Source organism: Platalea leucorodia (assembly GCF_965183815.1).
Source record: "Platalea leucorodia genome assembly, chromosome: 3".
In the NCBI taxonomy this organism is placed as follows: Eukaryota; Metazoa; Chordata; class Aves; order Pelecaniformes; family Threskiornithidae; genus Platalea; species Platalea leucorodia.
Window position 1 is genome coordinate 11,813,949 of NC_138825.1, and position 23,883 is coordinate 11,837,831.

At 39.2% G+C, this 23,883-nt stretch overlaps 1 protein-coding gene across 1 annotated transcript in view; it reads right to left on the reverse strand.

The window, feature by feature from the left end:
* The window catches only part of EHBP1 (EH domain binding protein 1), a 226,218-nt gene that overhangs the window by 150,186 nt on the left and 52,149 nt on the right, over positions 1–23,883 (reverse strand). Inside the window, exon 5 of the mRNA XM_082306310.1 lies at positions 23,546–23,599. Within this exon, the coding sequence (XP_082162436.1) occupies positions 23,546–23,599 (54 nt within the window). The remainder of the gene's footprint in view (positions 1–23,545; positions 23,600–23,883) is intronic.

Genomic DNA, 23,883 nt, shown 5'->3' on the forward strand with positions numbered 1-23,883 from the left:
GCGTGCTGTCCACCTCTGTGAGCAACTCCCGTGCTCCGCTTTGGCTAGGCACTTCCAAACAGTATTCCTCCTGGTGTGGGTTTATTTTTCTCCCTGCTTCTGAAGAGTTCATTGCATGACTGTGTAGTATTTCTGTAGTTAGCTTCAAAAAAAAGTAGAAATACGGATAATTTACCTAATGCTAGAAGGAGAGAAACAGCAGATGATAAAGTTCGTTCCTAAATTTTTAGCTGAAACTGGAGTAAGAAACACCTATTATGTGAGACCTCCTCCTTCCAGGGGCAGGACAGTGGAGTTGACTTGATACCCATGACTTTACTTACTGCTCAGCAACTCACAGCTCCACATTTTTCCATGTATTGACTAAAGGGTCTCACAGGTTGTTTTCTGTTTTTTTGCTTTTGTTTTTAAAATAATAGGCAATACTTGTTATAAAATCTAGATCTAAGCTCACCTACCAGTGCCTGGCACTTTAGCTCTAATTTGCCTGGCAGGAAGTCTCCATTTTTATGATTCACTCTATTGCTCACCCACTCTATGCAGAAGTATCCCATGAACAGTGCTACTAAACCTTCAAATAGTTACACAAGAGAGATGTCCAGTTAGTGTCCCCTGACAGAAGACAGTCTTTAGTGAAATAAGAATTTTTTTTTTTAAAGCAGGTAAACTAGTTACCTATTTATTGTTGGTTTCAGACATGAAAAGCCCTTCTGTTGCTTGCAGCTTCATTTTACATCCTAGGCTCTACATTTGGTTACTCTCTGTTGGTGTCACTTCAATACAAAGACCCAGAATCTTTGATGTTAAAAAGGTGGGTTTGAAATAACACGTCAAGCTCAGCAGTGTATATTTAAGATGAGTTCAGTATAATATTAAGAAGAGTCATTGAAAGGTCTACAGCTCCGTACATCAGGTTTTGCCTACCTGCAAGCCTTCTGCTGAGGAAACAAATGCCATGCAGGAAGACATACATGATACAGACCCCAGAATTAACTCCAGATTATTTAAACCGTGTCGCAAACGTAAACACATTATTCAGCTCCTTTGTAATCTCCAACAAGTAAGCAAGTTTGAGGTAACACTCATTAAAGAAGAAACGAGGTCAAATAATTAACTGTTCCAGCGACCTTTATATACTTTCATTCACGTTTCCAGAAAATATTATATTTTAAGACGGCGTATAACGTTGTCTAGACTTAATTATCTAGCATAGATAAAACCTGTTTAAATGCGTTTTGTAAGATACCAGTGTATCATCAACCAGTTGTTATTATCTGAGGATAACTTCCATAGAGTGAATGCACAGTATTAAATGACACAAAATTTGCCAGACTTATGACACAGAAAAGCTCTTAATGTTGTCAAGCGAAGATTTTGACTCCGATGTTATATTGTTTCTGTACTGAAAGTTGGACCTTAGCTTGAAAAGCACAGAATGAATGGATGTATGGTCTGTAATGCCTGACGGCTGTGTGCTGAGCAGTGATGCTCACACAGTGACCGTTCTCCTTGTCAGAACCAGAGCCCTTGGGTCAAATTATTTATCATACTGGTAATATCTGAGGTTTAGGCTAAAAGGCCACTTCAAAAAAACCCAACATGATGTTATTTGAAGTGAACATCTTAGTTATTATTGGAGCACCAATGTATCTCCATTATTAAATTCATGATTGTGCTTTTTTTCTTCTCTTCCCTCTTGCTCACAACTTCACTTTAAGCATGCGCCAAAACCACCAAAATACATAATCCCAAGAGGATATAACACAGTTGGTAAAGTCCCCCAAACTACAGAGAAATTATTGGACCTGCTGGTGCTCCTCCCTCTCTCTCTCTCTCCCCCCCCTTCCCTCTCACTGTATTTCCCAGCTACCACCCTGGAGGACACGTTGCAAGACCACCATAACTCTTACAGCTCTATAGCCATGATACCAATCACAAAATTCACTCTGGAAGAGTTGGCTCTTCAAGTGAGTGTCTTCATAAAAACATACAGTTCTCTTGCCTGTGCCACTTATTACTATTTCTTTTATCCAAACCTGCAGCTCACTATCAGGGACAAAAACTCAGTGAGACAACTTTAACATGCAAATCTGCTCCAGGCTATCACCTAAGAGCAGCGTGGTTTGCAAGTGATGGTTCCTGTGTGCAGCACTTCCCTCTACAGAGCAAAGGAAGAAAAAGAAATATTGAATCAATGGATCTAGCCAATGCCGTACCGCTGACGTGCGATTTGAATCTGACGTATGCGGGAAGAAGCAGGGGGCAAAGGGTAGGTATATAACTAGGGTAAAAGGGAGGTAGCTGAAAATTAAGATCTGCATGAAGCTAGAATAGGGGCATGCTCGTGCATGTAAGACATCTCAGCTGTCACACCCTATGCACACACAAAATTGAGAATAGTGTAAGGTGGAGGTGTAGTTACTTATTTTACATATATATATATATATATAAACATATATATATATATATATATATAAACAACATAATCTACATTTTAGCAGCAAGGACAAATGCAAAGCATTCCAAAATGCAGCTTTGCAATAAATATAAACCTCAACGTTTTAAAAGCCTACCCATCCCTCCAAACTTGTTTCAACCAGGGAAACAGCTATATGGATTTCTTCTAACTTTGCACTTAAAGTAAAATTCACCTCAAGGCTGACAAGCATAAAAAATTTCAGTCCAACGGGTGCTTTTTTTTTTTTTTAAAGCTGCAATAGCCTCAAAACAGGGGCTTGTAATGAAGCTGCTCTGTCAACCATAACCACACTGTCACTAGAGCAACACAATCATATTCCCTGTGCAAAGAAGCAATGCATTTAACATTTTCTTCACTGTGTATTATCTATTAGCTGAGTTTGTCACAGAGATATGTGGCAGTTTCCTGCAATACTTATGAATATATGGCAAGGCATACAAGAACCCATCCATGTCTGCATCAGCACAGGTTTGTCATCTTATATTTTGGCAAACGATTTAAAAAAATATCCTCCCTTCTCTTATCTTGGGTTTCTGTTAAATGCTGTTACTATCAAGAAATAGAAGTCATCCCAGGCAAACATCTCAGATCTCCCCATTGCTATTCACTATTACTAATGCACATTACATGTTCAATTCTCCCTTGCTGCTTCTATGAAAAAGGTCTTGTCAAAAACAGATTTCATTTTTTCCTGTGTATGCACAAATTAGTTATGGATGATTAACAAAGCATTCATTCTTTTATTTGCTTTGGCTGAGACTTGATCTGTGTTACATTCATGTGAGGGAAGCACTTCATTTTATGTTGATTAAATATGAAACACTGTACTGTTGATAAAGAGAGTCGTGTTCAGGGCTGCATATTATACTGACAAAAGATGCGTGTTCTTGGGCTAACATTTTCTTAAACAAGTTTTTCCAGATTTTTAATTGCAAAAAACTTAATACACCATTTTTTTTTTTCTTCTCACCAAGTAGTGGGCAGTAAGAACTTTATGTCTCAAGGTAATCTGCTGCAACCATAACAAACAGCAATAATTATTGCATATTTAACATAATAAAAAGGAATTTTCAAATTCTGCCCCACAATTTGATTTCTTTAAACATAACTTGCATTATAAAACTTAGCCAAAAAAAAGACTGCAAAACTAAGTAGGACAGGCAGCAAATCATAATTACAGGGTGGTTCTCCTATTACACGAAAAATATAATGAAAATGAAGGTGTATTGGAGAAGTCTTATGGAAACTTATAGCCAGTTGTAACTGAGAGTTTGGCCGTGATCTGGTGTTACTGACTCCAGCTACGACAGGATAACATGTGCGTAAATGCTCATCTATAAGGCCCATAATTCCTCCACGTCCATTAAAAACAGTGATATAGTGACACCAAAAAGGATGCACTTCAGTTCAGGAAGGTATTTAAGCGCATGCCTGACTTCAAACACATGATCGAGTTGTAATTAAATCAAGTTAAAGAAAGCCATGCAATTAAGCACCTTGTTAAATCTGGGAATAAATTATTAGCCCTTATGAAACAGGAGATTCTATCTCGGGGTTTATGGCACATGAAAACAAACGTGCGCGCGCGCGCACACACACACACAGAGTATTATGCATACTTTTGCAAGAGGGGATTTATTTTTAGTGTAACTATATAGCAGTAAGTGCAGCTCTTACTCAGGTTAGGAGGAGGTCTGGCCACAACAGCTTCTAAGCCACAAATCTCATCCAGGCAATGTGGCCTCATTCTTTTCTACATTTCCAACAAAGATTGATAGTATCACACCTTAATAACACCTCCGCTAACACCTTTGTGTCACAGAAATAAGTCTATTAAGTGTCTGTCTTAAACATCACCAAAAACAAAGCATGAACTTAGGGTTTTCATCGTACTACCAAGGAGAGAGAGTCCTACCATAACGTGAGGCAGGAAACAGCCCAAACCAAGGAAAATTTGACGCAAGTTGGGTTTAGAAAGGATGGCTAGTGCTCCACACAGAAGAAGGTGATTTCTTGGGGCACCCCTGAAACACCACAGTGCTGGATGAGAGGAGAAGATGGAAAGCTGGTTTTGAGCCAAGCAGGCTACAGCATGGTCTCTGAGCAGCAAGTCTCTGCTCCCTGTGAAGGGACACGGTTCTTAGCTGGCAGCTGTTTGAAGCACCCAAGACCTGTCTGGAGGAAGGACCCTGCAGCGCTGACACACTGCAGGTTGGGCAAGAAAGGGCCAGCAAAGGCAACCACACCAATCTGGAGCAGCTGTGCTGCAGTGCAACTGGTGAGCTCCTGCAGGGCATGAGAAGTACGAAGGCTCCCAGAAACACCCATTTCTCCTCATTTCCCTCATCCAGACCAGAGGCACAAGGTAACAACTCCTACCTGACACTGTGGCTGATCAGATGGTGTTTGAATCCTAACTCATCTCCTACCTGCATCCCACTTTTCCAGCCCCATGCTCCTGCCTTGCACCAGCCCTGGCACTTTGCTGGCTCTTCTTTCACAACCCAGTTCCTCTCACTAAACCAGCAGAAAACTCATCCAGGAAAAAAAAACCCACAATGTTTTTGGTTTGGTCAGGGAGATGAATGAGCTCTCCAAAGGCCAGGTGACCACCAGTGCTGGCAGACTGAAGGGGCAGTAGCACGAAGTGAGGAGCAGAGAGGAAGGAGCAAGAAAACACCTGTTTTGACAGCAGCAAACTGAGACTGGTTCAGTCATCACATGTGGTTGCATTTTCAGGCTCCCCAGTATTTTATGGAGATTCACTCTTCCCATTCCAGCCTGTGTGTATTCAGCTCCCCGTCCTTGCAGATAAGGGATAGCTGAAGTGAAACAAAGATTTTTTTTTTTTTATTTTTTTTTTTAAGGTTCCCCGAAAAGATTTTTTTCCTTGCTTCAGGTCACATAAGAGCACACAAAAGGACAAAGCGATAAATGCTCACATGCACTTTCTTATCTTTATTTGCACTCTCTGGAATGAGGCCAGAGACATCTAAGTAGTGCACTCTGTTCTCGTCTGCCCCCTCTCAGAAATTATGGACTCCTTCTCCTCTGCAGACAATTTCCTCCTCCATCTCTGTCTGGGCCCAAGCTTCAACCACTACAAAACAATGTTCCCCTGTTTCTCTCCCAGGCCCATTCTCCGTGCATCTACACCAGGTTCTCTGAGCTCTCCCAAATCTTTAAGGCTTTATGTTTACAGATCCAGGATGCAAACCTGTTCTCTCTGCTCCGATTCTAGGAAAATTCCACTCTCTCCCCGTTTTGCATGTGAACTCAGCTGCACTCATTTTCTTAAGGTTCAGCCACTCCACGGTCTTAAGGTGCTGCCACTCCTGAGGTTATTAGTGTTATTAGCCCTACTCAAATATACCTGACACAATCATATAGCTGACTCCAAGAATACAGAAACATTTCATGGCACAGAGTCTCCCTAATCTAAGCCTGAAACTTGAAATTGGGCATTGGCAAGTCAAACAGCAAGTATGTCACATGTTATACAGCTTCCCATTTATTTATAATACCTACATATATTATTATTATTAGACTTGCACAAATTATAATTCACAAAAGTATGTGTTACAAGTAAATATCAGTTTCAAATAATCAGTTTCTATAGTTTCTTTTAAAATATTTTATTCTCCACATTCCAGCTGTCAGGAACATTCCTGGAGTGTTACAGGCACAAGTGCTGTCAACATTTCTAAAGCTCCCCTAGAAACAAGTTCACATGTGTACAAAAAGCAAAGGCATTGCTAATGCTTTATTTATTAACATATCATGTTGCCATCTAAGACAAATACAAGAATAAATTAATAAATACAGAGTCTCTCTAATGAAAATATTTTCTTCTCTGCTTCTTGGCTGTGAAGTTAACCTAACTTATGGAACTGAAAAAAATCTCAGTGTTAATTAACTTAATATTTGATCCATCCATACTTAAAAATATTCCACAATAAAAGAAAAATGGAAAAACAAAAAACAAAAAACAAAACATAAGCAGACTTAATCTCACAATTATTGTAACATAAAAACACTTACAAGACATCTGCATTAATCAATTATCAGAAAGTAGTGCTTCAGTTCCAGGTAGTTAGCAATAGCACTCATATAGTACAGGGAGCCTGACGTTTTGGCAAAACTAGAGCAGGAAAAAATGAAACTAAAAGACATATTGTACATGTGACCTACAGGACTTGGATTATTACCTCTAAGCTTATTAAGAGTAAAAGCTGTCAGTCAGACCACCCCACAACCAGGGAGGAAAACCAAGATTACTCAGCAGTAAAAGGCATAAAAAGGAGACGTGTATTCTCAGAACGGACGAAGGCAGAGACAGTGAACCACAGACCTGCTTCAGCTATCTAGAGCGGTAATTGGCTCACAAGAGCGACTACCACGTTAAGGCATTATCATTATCTAGCTCACATAACTGGAAATTCACGCTCTGTTCTTTAAATTGGCTTAACCAGCAGCATCTGCAGCACTTTAATTAATTACAGCAATTGGCGTACCTTAAAAGTAGATGCACAGATCTGAAATGATAATGCCCTGTGAGTAATAATTGCAAGCCAGCATTAATCCAGATCCATCCTAAACAAAACCAAGGGTACACTGTTGTGCTTCAACTGCACAGAAAACAAGCTTCGATGTAGTAATTATTATTGTCTGTCCAGGTTCACCAGCAAATGCTACAATCCTGCGTGACACTACATTCAATTAGCTTGGGAATGCAGAAGCTCACAATGTGCACAACAAAAATCTGTTCAGGTTTGATGTTGTCAAGTCAAAATTCGGTTGGGCACTTAAACTTGGGTTTTCTTCGAAAGATAAATTCAAAGTTAAAATCATAACAGAGTGATTACCACTATTTATTTTTAGTACACTCCTTATAAAGAAATATAGAAGCCTGGTATCACAGTAAGCTCAGAAGAAAGTTTGCTTGACAGCCATTAGCTTTGCTTCATTAAAAAAATCCACACGCAATGTACACAAACGTGTGGTTTTTTTCCCTATTTGCAGCTCTAAAATACAGTAGAATTACTTTAAAAAAAAAAAAAAACAGAGACAAGAAGCTAAAACCCCCTTTGTTCTTTTTACATTGAGCAATTCAAATTCTTTACTTAGAAGAAAATAATTTTTAAAAGCTTGACAGTGAAATCCATGTACACAGCGTGGACACAATTAAAAGCTGTTCTTTAACAGACTACTTCATAACATTTCCAGCCAGAACGCAAAACAACACTGTCAAGATCTGTTGTGACTTGCTTCTGTACAATTTCTGTTTTAAAGACAAATTTTATGTTTGTTTAATTGCCACCATGCTGCAAAACGGGACACAAGAATCTTAATCAAGTGTCTCATATGTAATGGACGTTTAAATAAACACTTAAATAGCTTAGTGTTACTAAGTTGATCAAATCTGGTCCTCAAATTCATACATAATTCAGGGGTCAAAATACCTGGTATAAAAGTTATTACCAAACTAAATTTGAACTTCCCATTTATCAAACACAAACACTTTCGTAGCAGTGTGAAAGAATGAAACGTAACTTTCTTGATTCTAGTAAACACGTAGTAGTTTTGACCATATTTTTAACAAAAAACCACCACAGCCATAGACTCAATTAAGGGATGACTGGTTTTAAGTTGCAAAACCTTTAACCATCTAATACAAATTAGCACAAAAATATGCCTTTGTGTAATTTTGTCCAACACCGACTTTCTGAAAGCATGCCTGTTTTCAGTGTAACACACAGAATTAACAAGGAGACAGAACATCAGCAAGGAAGCGAGTGCAAGCCCGAACAGCTAAAATACCAAGGCTGATGCAGCAGCAAAAACCAGAAACAGCAATCTGATGTAGCAACTCACACCAGAGAGACATGCAAATGCCAGTCAGAGGGGAAAAATACCTTTTCTAAAGCAGCAAAACTCTGGGATGGTGCTTATATACTCTATGCCTATTGTGTTTGGGCTGGGCAGACAGTGGTGAAGCTTCACTGGTATGTGCAATTTTAAGACACGAATATCTGTGCTCAGATATACTCTGATAACATGTTTATCTAGGGTGCACAGAAAACAACTGCATGCACAAATAAACAGCTGCACACTCAATGTAATCACGTTCATCTCCCGAGTATCCACTTATAAATATTAATCTAGAAACTACATGTGCTACTAAGGTGCCAGCCTCCGAGGAAAAAAAGGCCACAGTGCAGGAAAAATATAAATTAATAATTCTTATCTAACACTGATACTTATTCTACACAGACACTCATTTCTGATGGAGAGGGATCACAAGCGCACAATACAAGTTATTCGTTGTCTAAATACCGTCACGAAATGCTACGATATAAAGGTTGGAAGGATTAACACAAAAGGTCCCACTCCAAGACAAATGTCTCCTTCATAGTTCAGTTCACAGCCATCATGACTGCTCAGTCAGGCCTACGATTCCGAAACGCTGGGTATATACCTGCTAACCAAACACGCCAAAGACTTTCAAAATCTCTTGTTGATACTGGCATATTTTTAGAGGACACTTTAATTACCACCACGCTGAAAGAGACTTTTTAAACACGGGAAGATCACCAAATAGTTTCCGCTTCAAATCTCAGTGCCTTCTGAAACAACTTCTACAGAGGAATTATGAATTTGCCGGGCTGGCAGGGTTTACACCCCGCTTCCTCCCTTCTCCTCCTTCAGCCTCTCACCTTTCTCAAGCAAAAAATGCAAGACTTGCAACGAAACCCCCTGTTTTTAAGTATTTCGTATTTGCGAATGCCTCACACAATTTAATTGCACCTTTATAGAGAGGCCGCTTTTAAAAATAAACGCAAAGAAATGAATTTATTAGCAGGCACTAAAACACGTTGAGTTTTGCTGTAACAAAAAAGTTACAGGGTGATTTTCAAACAAGCCGTAAGTACTAGGGGAAAAAAAAGTGCAATTCGTATTTCTAAATATATCTTTGGATTTAAATATTCTTCTCTAATAATTATGCTGTTTCACACATGCCTACATTTGAGAAACTATCTGGGCTGTGTTTATCTTATCCTAATTCCATTTTCTCAGGGTACTGGATCTTTTACTTTCAGTAACAGACTACAGTATGAAATAGTAAGATTTCTAAAGGAGAAAGGGCTGAATTTTAGCGTGGAATATTTTGTCCTTACAGGGATGATAATTTTTCTACTCCCTCTACTGGCATACTTTAAAAGCAAGGAAAGAAAAACCTGAACGGCGTTCCAGCTTGTAAACCATAATGAGAAAATATTTTTTGTAACCTCAAAATAATTGTTCACACAAATTAGCAAAACATTAATCTCAACTCCTGGGGATTTTAAAGCCATCAGCAAATTTTTGGCAGATTTCTTCATTGTAAAAATTAACTGAGCACCTGAAAATAAACACCCCGGACCACTTTGTGTTAAAATTACTATCAAGCAGTCCCGTCACCTGTCACTGCCCAGATCAAAACAGATCACTCCCTAAAACTTACTATATGGCTAGCAAAGGACCCTAAGAGCGTTCTACGGAATATAACTCTACACGATTACCACGGGTCTACAGAAACGAGCAAAAACATCCTGAGCTTAACGAGTTGCTACTTAAATGTTAGACAGTGCTCTGTGAACCATTTTATATTAAAATTGGATAGTTCTAAACATCACACATACAAGAAGTATTGTTTGACACAGTGCCATTTTGATGATAAATTGCAATCTACAGCTCAAATAATTCTACCCAGGGATTAACATTTCAGAGGCTGAGCCAGAGATTATGTGTGTGGATCTTGAATTTCATCATCTCCCTTCGGCACAATAGCTTATTATTCCTTTTTTCATCTATTCTCTCATGAAGGGTCAGGAAAGCTTAGCCTTGCTGTTTCATTCATTTCATCTCTACATTAACCAGATACCTTGCAGTCTTTAGTTCTTACGTGTTATTCCATTACAAATACTACAGCTACACTGCACTATGCTAGGGCTAATGAGGTATGTACCAAATCAAAGGGTGCCATCAAGTGGTTGCAGCACACTACCAGCATTATGCAAAGTTAGTGTTCTGCAAGGGGTTTCACCAGGACACACTATACAGGATGGATTAAACTCTGCCATAATTTAAAGTTTTCAGAAAAATTCAGATGCTGAGAGATGGTGGTCCCACACCATTTCATTTCCTTCCTTTTGAATTTTAAAGCTCAGCCTAACAGCTGGCACCACCATGCAGGAGCCGTCTCCATCTCTCACCGTACGGGTCAGCAGGCTCCAGGATTGTTTTGGCCATTGCATGCTCAGCTACTCATCACTGTGCATCAGAGGACAAGTTAAGAACCTTTATAACCTCTGAAAAGCCTCCCAGCTAGCAATGGGACAAGGGTGCTGCAGGGTGGGTGTTTCACAGAAGACAGGGAGAATAAATACAATTACTTGTGCTACCACACCCAGTTTCAAATCAAACTGAGTTACAGATTACTTGTTAATATATACTCATACTGAATTGGAAGATAATGTGAGAGCTCTTCCCTGCTATGATAGTGATGAGCATCTTTGGCATTACTCAGCAACTTGAAGTAAAGATGACTTGACAGATCATTCTGCAGCACAAGCATTCAATCTGACCCAAACAACTGGCTTTCCCAGATGAAATACTCCATAGCCAAAACCCATTTCATATTTAACCATTTTCTTCTAATCTATGTACTATCAGCTCTAAACCACAGCCCATTACTCCAACTCACCTTTGCCTGTCAGGTAAAAACCAACCAACCAGAATCAAACCTAAAACCACTTTCCAGTGCACTGAGACAGATTTTTCCAATGCAAAAGAATGGTGCATTTCTAAAAACTGTGGCATTTTTGTTGTGGTAGGAAAAAAAAGTTTTGCATGTGCCATAGAACATAGAGCAGTTTTGCTTGGGGGGTGGGGCAGGGGGGTGCGAGATGAGACTGAAGATTACCCAGTTGTGTCTCACCAAATCATGGCTATCCACACCATGAGTTCCAGAAACTCAACTGTCATTTAAAATAACACCTTCAAGCTTGCACTTGCAAAGAAAATATCAAGAAAATGTGATTCGAATATAACTGATGAAGATAGACATGATCCTCTTAATTTCTGAAAGGGTTTGGCTCCAAAGTATAAAAAGCTGAACAGCCATGACCACACCAGCACAACTGCCAACTTTTTAAGGATGTAACTTCAACCGTATTTTTCCTGTGGTAGTGACAAAGAAAAGTCCACGCTCAAGAAATCCTCAAGGCAAATGAGGTCCAAATTCTTCTGAGATTGTTCCCATCTGCCCAAAAACTAGCAGCAATGTTCCCACGTCTGGTCTGTCTACACAACCTGCCGCCAGCTCAGGCAACCACTCATAATTTGGGATGCCTACCACAGCCGCTCTGAGGAAGCGTACAGTTACAGTGCACATGTGTTAAGACCAATAATGAATTTTCATCAACTACAAAGCAACACTTGTGTGTGGTGGACCAAAGACAAGTGGAATCTGTAATGCAGAAAGAGGTCAGCCTTTAAAATTCCCCATGTTCTCCCTCATAACCGACTTCACACTTCCCATGTTCCCCTTACACTTGCTCACTTTAGTAGCTCAGCCAAATTCCCGATTCTGCAATACAGACCCTTCACAGGAAACCTGTACACAAACCTCCAGAGACTGAACTAGACGTAAGAAAAAAACCCATTAAGACATTACCAAGAACGAACTGAAAAGATGCTAAGCTACTTCTCAAAGTATTGCACAATACGTACGAGTTACAGAAATACAAAAAAAAGAGCGAGCTTGGTTTCCATGAAGCAGCAGAGGACTGCTTCATCCAAAGGGGAGACTGCAGAGAAGGGACGCAGAGGTAGTGATGGAGTAGGCTGCATTAAAGCCAGAACTATTTCAACCAAGTCCAGGTGAAACACCCAAATTGTTCCACAGATCTCAAATATCCTTTGAGATAATACCCTTCCTCAACAGCCTCCCTACTAGTTATTTATGCAGACTATTTATTTAATACCTCAAATCCTTCCTAATAAACGAGTTTCTTTCATTATAACATATAATTAAAGTTATATAATATGAATTAAAACTAATTATGGGGAAGATTTATACAGATGATTCATGGAACAACAAGCACATAAACTTTATACTAATTCTTTGCTGACAGGTTTTTTAGGGTTATTTTCCAAATATTCCATTTTGTCCTTTCATTGACAGATACATAGACAAACCCCCCCTAACTCATCACGCTCCTTCCCGTGGCTGTCCCTGGAAGCAAGCACCCGATGGCTTGATCATTCACGGTTCTGGCACTTAGTGCAGCTACTTCTACGAGAGCGTTTCCCTCGCTCGTATTCCACTTTGGCCCAGCTACAGCTCATTCTCTCTGCTCCTGTTTTCCCTGCTGCCCACATTACCTGACCATACAGTTTCCCTTGGTCTCACCTTTCTGTTGCAGACAACAGTTCCTTACGCAGCAACATTAGCTACTTCTTGGGTCTTGTGCTTCTCATTTTCAGGGAAAGATATATTAAAGGACAGAGGATACCCAAATAGTGGGGGGGGTGGGGAACAACCCAGCGGTGGGGAAGAGAGGTGAAAAGGTCTAAGATTTTGTCAGAGACAGATTTTGATGGCAGTTAATTTCTGTGTTCTTCTTGTATTCTTTTCTGAATTTACTTAGCCCTTAAATGTGGAAAGCACCGACAAATTTCTCATTCCAAGTAACTTCTCACTCTTCATCAGAAAAAAAGCAAGTATAATTAATTTCCATTTCAGGATCTACTTTACAGACAAAATTAAGAGAAATAATTATTCACAAAATTTTCAACGTTACTTCTGATCTGGTGACTATTGTACGTGTTCTTTGATTTTTGTGCTATGCCTTCCTGCAACTGGTGACCGTTTTGTGGGAGGTTTTTTGCTTTAGGGAGCAAACCTTTAGAGAGTTTCCCACATCTTATTGCTTGCTGAGCAAAATGCTCTTACGGTATAAATCATTAAAACTATATGCCAAAACTGAGAGCCTTTAAAGAAAATATCTGAAAACTAGTAAGTTTGTTTATTTATAGCAAGCAAAGCCCTCAGAGCCAGACCTGGCAGTTTCCTATTTCGGGCAGTGCACAACAGGATATTAAAATAAACTTATAGAGCCTGGCGTCCATCATGCTCAGCCTGCCATTCTGCCAACCCACTACACTCCCAGTAAGGACAGTCCAGTTAGTTCTCAGCTCTGGTCTACAGAAAACACATCAGAAGCAGAAATATTACTATTTAACAGCATAACATAACACACAACTGTATCATCTTCAGGCTTTAAATTCATCATGTTTGGTATATTATTACATTTTATTTTTCAAGCCACTGGAAAACATAAGAAAAATTGCTTAAGTATAGACCACAGTGCTCAGAATAGCAATCTTTGAGCTCAGGGTTGCAGCTTTGTATGGGTCACGAATTTGGCAGAAATGCAGATTAATCTTGTATTTATGCTAGTATGTGGAACCACATAAGATATTGAACAGCTACAAGATGTCATTTTATGGCACTTTATTCAATGCCATTTTATTCAGGCAATCTTTCCAGCCTAGTCTCAGGTTGCCACCACACCTAAGCTAAACCAGAAAAAGTTCATTTATGCTGCCTGTCAAGATTCAAGAAGCAATTTGACTCAAATATAGATAATGCAAAACAACGAGAAAGGAGAAACTTCACGTGAAAAAAATCCAATATGACAGTGCAGTATCAATTGAGAATGAAGAATATGCTGGGAGGGAAAAAAAAACTGAATGAAATGGCATCAATTAAGTTATGGAGGTCAATTAATTTCCATTATATTAAACTCTATTAAAGACAGCTAACAACCAAAGATAAGAGGCTGAAGGCAATAACACTCGGTGCTATTACAGTGCCAGATGGTTTGTCCTAATAACAAAGGTTTTCAGGAAGCCAGAACTTTTATTTTTGTCAGCTGGCTACTGTTCTGCTGGTGGCAACTATTTTTAAATAATATGCTCTGAGTTAAATTACAACTGCTTGCATGTGCAATCCTATCCAGTTACTTAATGCAGAGCTACATTTTACACAATAATGGATATTTTAATTCTTTTTTGACACATATTTCTGTACCCTGAGCACATGCAATTTCAAAGTATTATCTCAAATCAACCAACGTATTCAATTGGACTCCCAGATTATCTGCCTTTGAAGGTGACTTATGTCAAAAATATTTTTCATTAAATGCGTTGCCATTTTTTCCCATTTTCCACACTGAATATTTTGTACTACATGGCTGCAACATATACTGTTTTAACACCGTACAGCTACCAGGTCAGAAATGAGATTTATCCATCATAATGTTGCCCCAGACAGTGGCATTTTACATAATGATATTCTGAACTGCATCGAGAGCAAACACATAACCGTGACTGCATGTAAATGTAAAAACACACTCTGACACATAAAACCAGGAAAAAAAGTGGCAAGCTGAACAAGCTTAAAAGCAAACACTTTTCTATTAAAAGGCAAGTTGCTTGGCTCAGCTTACACCTAGAGTATGATTAGAACCCCACTGTAAAACAATTACCAAGACACTCTTCTGTATTTGATGTCTGAAAGAGATACGACCTCATGCAGACTCTGTCTCTTGTGTGCGCTGGCAAGTATATTTTACTGCTGATTTTCTATGAATAAACATATGCTAAGAGTGACTGAAACACACTGCTGGTTTTAAACATGCCTAATGTAGTATTAGATGTTCATTTCCAAAGCTGTCTGCCTTGTTTATCAGCTCCTCCCTCCAGCTGGCAAAGAATACCACTGATAGCAACTCTGATCAGCTGTCTTGCACAGTACTCTCATCTACAGGAGACACGTTCTTCTGGCAGGAAATAACCCTCCCCAAAACCTAAACAAAATGGTTCTAGCAATTTAGAAAACAGTTGTACTTTACTATAACCATATAAATTATATGTTATCAAACTCGTTCCATTGTAAATGTTGCGGTGTACCGCACGTACTGAGCTTATAAAGCTGGAGCCTAATACCCAGGCTGTTCTGCCCAACGCCCAGCGGCCTCCTGTCTCCATCTTCCATTTGCAAGACTCTCTCGTGTAATTGTGGCATAAATATCAGAAAATAAGATGTCTCCTTTTTTAGAAAATTTTAAACTGAAATGCTGTGATATAGTTTTCAAAACTGGCATATCATCTGCCAAATTATATTTGATACAGATCCACTTAGTGCAGTTATTAACACAGCATCAGAAACAACATTACTTAAAGGACAGTTTGGGCACCGCATTTCATTTGGTAGATAAAGATCAAATAACGAAAGAAAATTTTTATAACTACTTTTGAAAAAACACAGTAAAGAGTTGGATGGACTCATATTTTGTATTCTATTTTACTGATTCAAGATAAATAAGGTATTAAAAGTGTAAAAAGTTAATTAGATATTAAAAGTTCTTTCAACAACTCATCTAAAATTCTCATTTAGATAAGATTTTTGTCATCTCACAGCTCTGGTTTAATAGATTATTACATATTAAAGATAAAAAGGATTAGCGGTGGCCCTAATTTCAGGTGATCTGGGCACAGTCTTGTTTTGGTCAAAAGTATAATGGCCATTGCAGACAGCAGCACCGCATGAGCGAATATGATTTGAAGCAACTAGCAGGTTTTGCCTGGGGATACGGGGGTGGCTGCGGGTCAGAATATAAATGAATGGACGGAGCTGTTCAGAAAAGGTTACACAGCACTTGCCCTCATGATGCCTACCTCAATCCAGGACTGCAGGTGCCTCTCCTCTCTGTATGCTGTGCCATACAGAGGGGAAAACACTCATAAACCCCCCCGCTGTCTTTCATGCCTTGCTCACGTTAACACTTGCACGAAATACAGGTGGTAACTTACTTGTCCTATAGCACTTGATGTAAAATTTCTCTAGCAGAACTCAAGCATGCAATCTGCTTCCGTTACCCTTCTGTAAATTTCAGAGAAGGTGCCTAATCTAAGGGGGTTGTTTAAGTAAGTGACCCCCATAGGGTCAGTGTGGACAGACAGGAGACTCACCCACTCCTGGACATCTACCCTAAACCAGGGTAATTTGCTTTGTGCTCAGGCCTCCCTCCCATTCCTTACCAAAGCCAAGACCTTGCCTCTGATTGTGTTCTACTTTTAGTTAAAATTGCACAGAAACGCCATTGTGGTGCGCACAAGAAACAGCAATGTGTTACTGAAAAAACACGGGATCAGGCATCCTAGAAAGATTTCCTACCCTGTTTCCTTCAGAGCCAGGGCAGCCAAACAAGACGACGATTTCCACAAGTTTTGATCCAAAAACCTAATCTCGGAGATTTCTCCCCTAGAACAAAGTACTAAATATTTAATGTAAGAAAAAACTAAAAGTAAAGCAAGTTTTCTGATTCTCTATTACATTTAAAGCAGAGCAAGAGTGAGATAGCTGACAAAGCAGCATTTAATTCCTAGCTATATCTAGACCAGAATACGCAGCCTAATTTACACAGACAGACAGTCACAGTTCACATAATCACATACAGCAGAATATGACAGGGGTATTAAAGGCCCAGGAAAGCATGTCTGAACTATGAGCTTCCTATTCTAAATGTATTAAATGTAGACATCTAATTCAGAAAAAGGCTAACCTGGTCGGTTCTTATTCTAAGCAAAAATTTATTTCAAGCAGAAAATACAAAACGAACGATAGTTTTTTTGATTACTTTTTCTTAAATAAAGCAAATAGCCAATTTAAACTTAAGCTCCCACATGCTACAAAGATGCACTAGAAGAGATAGCCAAGATTTTGTAACAAATTCTGGTATAGCAACTGATCAACAAAAAAGGAATCTGCTTATTTCGTATGCCAGTCTTTTCCCCCAGGTTCTTTCTGCAAACGGTGTTGACAGTACTCAGAATTTCAATTCACTATGCTATGCTGCCATTTGCTTCCCAACATTTATTTCCAGAAACAGGTGGGAAGATTTGACATCTAGACTTAGGCTTTTACTCTGATGTAAAGCAAAACTTGCTCTTGCGAAGTTAGTGTCACAGCACTGCTGTAGTAAAAGGGATTTAAACGACCAATATAGAAGTCTGATTTTACCAAAATTCTGGGCTAATTACTGAATTACTGTTCAAATTCAAATGAGCTGCTACTTCTTGAAAAGCCTCATTTGGAAAAACAGCATATTCAGAGCTGTATTAATAACTCATTTTATTGTATCATATTTAAAATCTGTCACCTTTAAGACTAGAAACAAATTCATTTGTTCATCCACCTGCTCTCTTCTTTCCCATCACTTTCACATTACTTATCACCTTTATTTGTGTTGTCATGCCTAAAAGTAACAGATGGGCATTTTAGGAAAGAGAAATAATCTCACCAAACCTGTGAGTCATATAACATGATTTAGGGCATTCAAAGTGAGAAATAATCATAAGCAACCATGATACAGAATTCCAGGGGGGGAAGAGAAAAAAACAAAACAATGCACTTGTACCAATAAAATGAAAGTAGATTACATCAAATGTTCTCTAACTTTTTCTCACATTTCTTTAATTTTGAGGCTCTCCCCACATTTGAGCAGAGGCCAGTTCGGAGCTCTTTTTGGGTTAGGGGTCCTGAAGTTATGCAAGAGCCATAGACAAAAGGAAAAGACAGATCTCGTTTTTCAGCCTAAACTTGTTATTCTTTATAACCGTGTGCTGTAGGCTAGCGTGAACAGCAAACAATAAACTCCTTTCTTCTCAGTTCAGCAGCTTCATTGAACATATTTTCCTGGAGAAGCCACTTAGAATACCCTTATTGGTTAAGATATAAAAAAATGACTGGAAGCATGGATGTGTCTCACAGAAGGAGGTACATCTGACAATAAATCACAGTGAAAGGTTGGCATGTTTTTTTTCCACCATTCATTACCTTAAAATTCAAAAAGGCACTATTAGAAAACAGTGGTCTAAAAAGGGACATCAAAACATTTTGGACGATGCTCTAGAAAGGATAAATGTGGAAGCAAGTTCAGTTTCCAAGATCTGAATACAAGAACAGCCTGGAAATTCAGGGCAACGCTCCACCAGGCAGGTGATGGTGTGCAGGCAGAGCTGGGCGCTGCTAGTCCCTGAAAGCAATGGGCAGCATGAGCGGAGCAGGACACTGAACACTCACTCACACAAATGAGTCCTTAGAAAGAGAATGCTAATGATCTGCTAATGCAATCAAGGGAAATGAAATCCCATGTGTAACCACTATCACATTATTGTGGTTGATTAGCCAGAGGTGAGAAGAAAGGAGGGAGCCTCCAGCCACACGGAAAGCACAATCTGTTCTCCATAGCTGTAATTGGTAAGACAAGAAATAGAAGCCTTAAACTGCACCAACAGATCTAGGCCAGAACAATTCCCAACAGCAAGGACAATGGAGCACTGGAACAGGCTGCGTGGAGATGCTGCAGGGGCCCCATCTTAAAGTTTTTAAAACAGTTTAGGCAAGTGTTTGCCTGGAATGATGCTGCCTTGAGGCAACAGGCCAGGCCAGGTGAGGCTGCCTCCGGCCCCAGCCTAGATGAATCTATGAGCAAAGCTTCAAAAACAGGTGGGACATTTTTCTCCATTCATCTGCCAAATTAGTAGGTCTGGAATGTCCTCTACTGTTGTTAACAAAGACCAAGTTTTAATAGGCCTGCCACATAAAAAGAGGAATATGGTTAGTATCAGGGATACAGCGATGATGGCCAGTGCCTTGATTACATCGATGCTACTGGAAAGGGCTCACTCACCACAACTCTGGGCCCTGTGAATAACCTATATACAAAGGTGAAACACAAGGCACAGGAGGGAAGATGGAGAAACCTACAATGAACCTTGGAATATATTAGTATGCCATGTATTAGGTATTAGAGATACAAATCTGGGCTCAAAAAACATTTTTCACAAAAAGCTGGAAAATTTGTTTCATAGACCAAATCTTTTACCCTCTGAAAACATCCTATGAATTTTTCAGTCTCATTTAAGGATGTAGGAGGCAGCTGTCTACAAAGCTGACTCAGCAAACAGGCAAATGTGATAGTCCATTTTTCCCTCACTTCAGCTACCTTTATGTTAGGCAAAATTCTTGTACATAGAGCCAGTGAAAGCTTCAACATATTTGGACCAATTCAAACCTCCACTCTTCCCTCCTGTCCATGTCTCCTTCTTCCGTTAGCTAGACAATCTGCAGAGATCAAGAAACATAGCCCAAACTTCAGGTCAGCTGAGCTCTTTTTAGAGATGCAGTCTTCATTTCACATTGACTAAAACTTTATCAGCTGCCATCCTCCTGGTGCCTCTGAGGGGACACTTAACAATTGCCCCAGCACAGGCCACTTCACTTGAAAACTATTTTACTGCTGAAAGACAAAGATGTATTTAGAAACATGCACTCTTCTTTTACTTAAATGGGAGAGCATGGAAACCCCGCAGAAAGTTTGATGGAGGCATTAATGCTCTTTGTGGGAGTTTTCCCTGGTACCTATAGAGTCTCTTGCCACACGGAAGCTCTTCGTTAAGCACTGGTACATCAGAAACCCCAAGAAAGCAATTCATAAGAGAAATCAGAAGTTAATGCTGAAAAAAATAACACTGGAAGTTGGAGCTGAGACAGTGAAAGGAACCAAGTGTGGAAGCAGCACATGTTCATATTACCTGTAAGAGCAATGAGAGAAAAATCACTTACTAGAGGAAGTGGCTTATATTTTTAAATGGAAGGCAACTAGTCCTTGTTCTCTAAACTGAATAGGCAAAATAAACTAATGCCAATCTGTAAGATTTTGAAAGCCTATTACCTCTCCACAGATGGGTAAGTCTTATTCTTAGCTATGAATTTCTTGCTCTCCAACTTGCAACAGCCAATCTGAACATTCAATATTATTATTCAGAAGAGCACAAAAACCAAGACAACTCCAAGAACTGCCTCATGAAGAAAAAACAGATAATCAAATACACAGGGTGTGGTTAAACAAAGATGAAATTAGAGACAAGAAAGTTAGCAGTAAATACACAAAGAACGCAGCTGTGAAGAAGGTAAAGACATGGAGGAGGCTAATGGAAAATTAATATCAGTGTTTAAATATTAAGAAACCTTGCTATGATCAAATTATTTATGGATTAGACAGACAGTAGATGACAAAGATTCACTGACTAGAATATAAATACAGAGTGACTAAGACATTAAAAATACAGTTAGAAAAAAAGTCCTACAATAACCAAAGTGATGGATGGATCAAAGTGCATGAATTTGCAGGATTAAAAAAACCAACCAACCAAACACAAAAAACTCCAAACTCAAAACAAGACACACACCCCAAAACAAACAAACAAAACCCAAAAAACCCACAAATATCTTGCTTCATTTTCATTTACAGCATGGTTATCTTGCACAAATCACCTCACCGCTACTTCAATTTCCTCTGAAAGTCCAGAATAATCTTGTTTTGAATTTGGTAGCATCTGCCAGCAGAGGCACATCTTTGCTCAGCCGTACGGAAGCATTACAAAATGATTTTGGAGACTGACTTTTAATAGTAATAAAAAAAGCTCAAAAGAAATATTTTTAACAGAATTCAGATTGCTTCATAACGAAAGAACGTCCATAAACTTTTCAGGCTTCAGTATTTTGCATTCTGAGTGTTGCTAACCAAGGAGGAAGGGAAACCCTGCAGCCTCTGAGGGCAGAGAACATACTTGGACAAAAAAGAAAAGCCCCCAAAGGACTGCAAATGTCCCCGTGCTTCCCAAAGGTGACTTGTCTTTGTCAGGTTTGATGATAAATGTGTTCCTTTAAAACCAGGAAAACCATACGTTAAGCCTGAAAGGGGTAAATGTTGACAATTTAGGGAGGAAGGGGATCAACGTCCTGCCTTCCCAGATTTTTAACAAGCAGATGTTTTGTGCTCTGAAATGTCAACCAGCCATTGGATCATTTGTTACTTGCTCGAACAGATGAACATATTTTCATCCACCACTAAGTGGAGCTGTTACTCTTGGAAAAGAGTTTCTCCATATCTTGGAGTATATTTGCAGACCGGATTTTTTTTTGGCAGTATCTACATCTTTCAGTAGTGTTTCATCTTAAAAAAAAAAAAAATAAAAAGAGGAGATTGAAAGCAACCAGTTTTATAGTTGCTTTAGCTCTCAATAATTTTTGCAGTAAAACTATTAAATTTATTATTCTGAGGATAATATTTATATATCCTCTAGTCCAAGGATAAACATTTACCTACCAATGACTATTTGGCAGTTCTTGTGGGATGAACTAATGGCATATCTGAGGTTGTAAAGAGTAAGTTTGCACATAACAAAAGATTACTTCATCATTGATACATACTGGAACCGTCTCCATTTGTTTCGGTCGAGGCCACATTTTGGGGCGTAGCAACCGAAGCAACCTCCCACCCTGCAAGCGTTACTGCAGCTCAGAAAGGATTTGAGGCAGAGAGCGAGAACAGCATGCAGCAGATGGACTACTGCCACCTCTGTATATCATAAGATGACATGTGAAAAAAGGCAATATGTTGTAAAGCAGGACATGAAGTCTATGTGCCTGCTGTAAACTTCTGAAAAAAAATCTGCTGCAACGTCACAGGAAATCCAGCTATACCCAGAGGGGCTGGCTGAGAAATACACTGACATTGTTTTATTCAGAGTTACTTGCACAGTGACAATCGGTGATGGAGACTTCCCTGATTAAAATAAACCAAGTGAGAAAGAAAAGGAAACTCCAGGAAACAGTAACTAAACTGTGTTTTGTGTTTCTAAGTCTCATAAATGAAAATAGAAACTTGACATTTAAAAACAAAAGTATAAATTAACCACTTTGCTTTCAGCCCTTTTAAATGTTCAGTCACTGGTGATCAGAATAAACCTTGATTTGGATGTCCAAATCACTTCTGATATTGACAAGAAAGAAAAAGCAGCATTTTTAGGCTAAAAAGATAACATGCAAATTCCATTGCTTCCCCATACTTCAATGCTGTGTGGTACTACTATGACTCAGTAGAAGAACAATATTTTTTTTGTTTAAAAACAACACAAATAAAAATTAAATCATGTTACTGAGAAACAGTCCATAATGAAACTATATTAATGAGAGAGAGCACATCATCTTGATACCACAGTCCTTTTAAATGTATTTCAAAAAGAAGTTTCTTCTTCAAGGAAACTCCAGGTAAAGCAGCTTCCCCATTTTTCAGCCCAGGCAACTGCAAAGCAGAAGCTGCAGCCCAACACAGAGAAGAGAAATGAAAACAGTACTTCATGAAGCACTTGCTCTGTGCAATGTTAAGCCCTGCTGTTTGGCAAAGCATGTTGTTTGTACAGCCCTCAGGAGCTCAGGTCTCTGGGAAGTTCTGGGAGCTCCTGACTCGGAGGAGTCAAGAGATTCACAGGAGCCACCTTCTGGGTTTTCACTGGGTGCACAGGACGGCTCGCCCCGGCAGAGAGAGCAAGACTGGGATCTCAGGGAGCAGGGGGCACGCCATGAGTATCTTGCTCTTCGCTTAGGTGACCATAGCTGGTCCCACTTCTCCACCCTGCCTCAATTTCCTCACGTATAAAATGCAGGTGATGAAACTGCGCTCTTCGCTAAAGAGCGGCATTCAAAATCGGGAAGGGTGTGCTGCCATTTGGGATGTACAGATGTCATAACCCAGCTCTGACTTGTTCACTCCCCTGCTCATAGAAAAATAATGTGTCATAACCCATAAAACAATGAGTCATAACCCAGCTCGAACTTGTTTACTCCATTGCTCATGGCAAAATAATGCAAGGAAGACTGATGCTTACAGGGAAAGAATTTAAGCAGTGTAGTATAGTACTCCCCTCTCCTGTATTTTAATTGTAACATAACAATAGTAATAAGCCTTTATTACTATGGAGCAAGGCTTTACTGTGGTTCAGCAGCTGAAATTTTACTCAAGCCTTTTTCAGCATTTTGGACACCCTTTAATCTTTTAAATTAAGTTTCACATGTATGAAAAAAAACATAACAACATTCCAGCTTACATTCTCTATGACAAATGTCCATTCTTTGTCTTCAAACTCTTCAGCATGGGGATCCTAGAAAAACAAACCAGAGAGCTTAAGTCTAAAAATAATCCAGGGTGTAATAAATTGTAACTCAGCCAAGATTTTCATATACTCATAGAAATATTTTTACCCACTGAAGATGACAGAGGGAAATATTTTAGCTAGGATGTAGGCTTCAATGGATGTCAATAAGGTGACAAGCAAGTTGGTGTAAAACTGCCAGTGAGGATATAATAAGGACTCCTACAGATACAAACATGAGGTTGATTCTCATAAAGGCCTGTAATTCTATTTCCTTTCATCCAGAGGAGAAA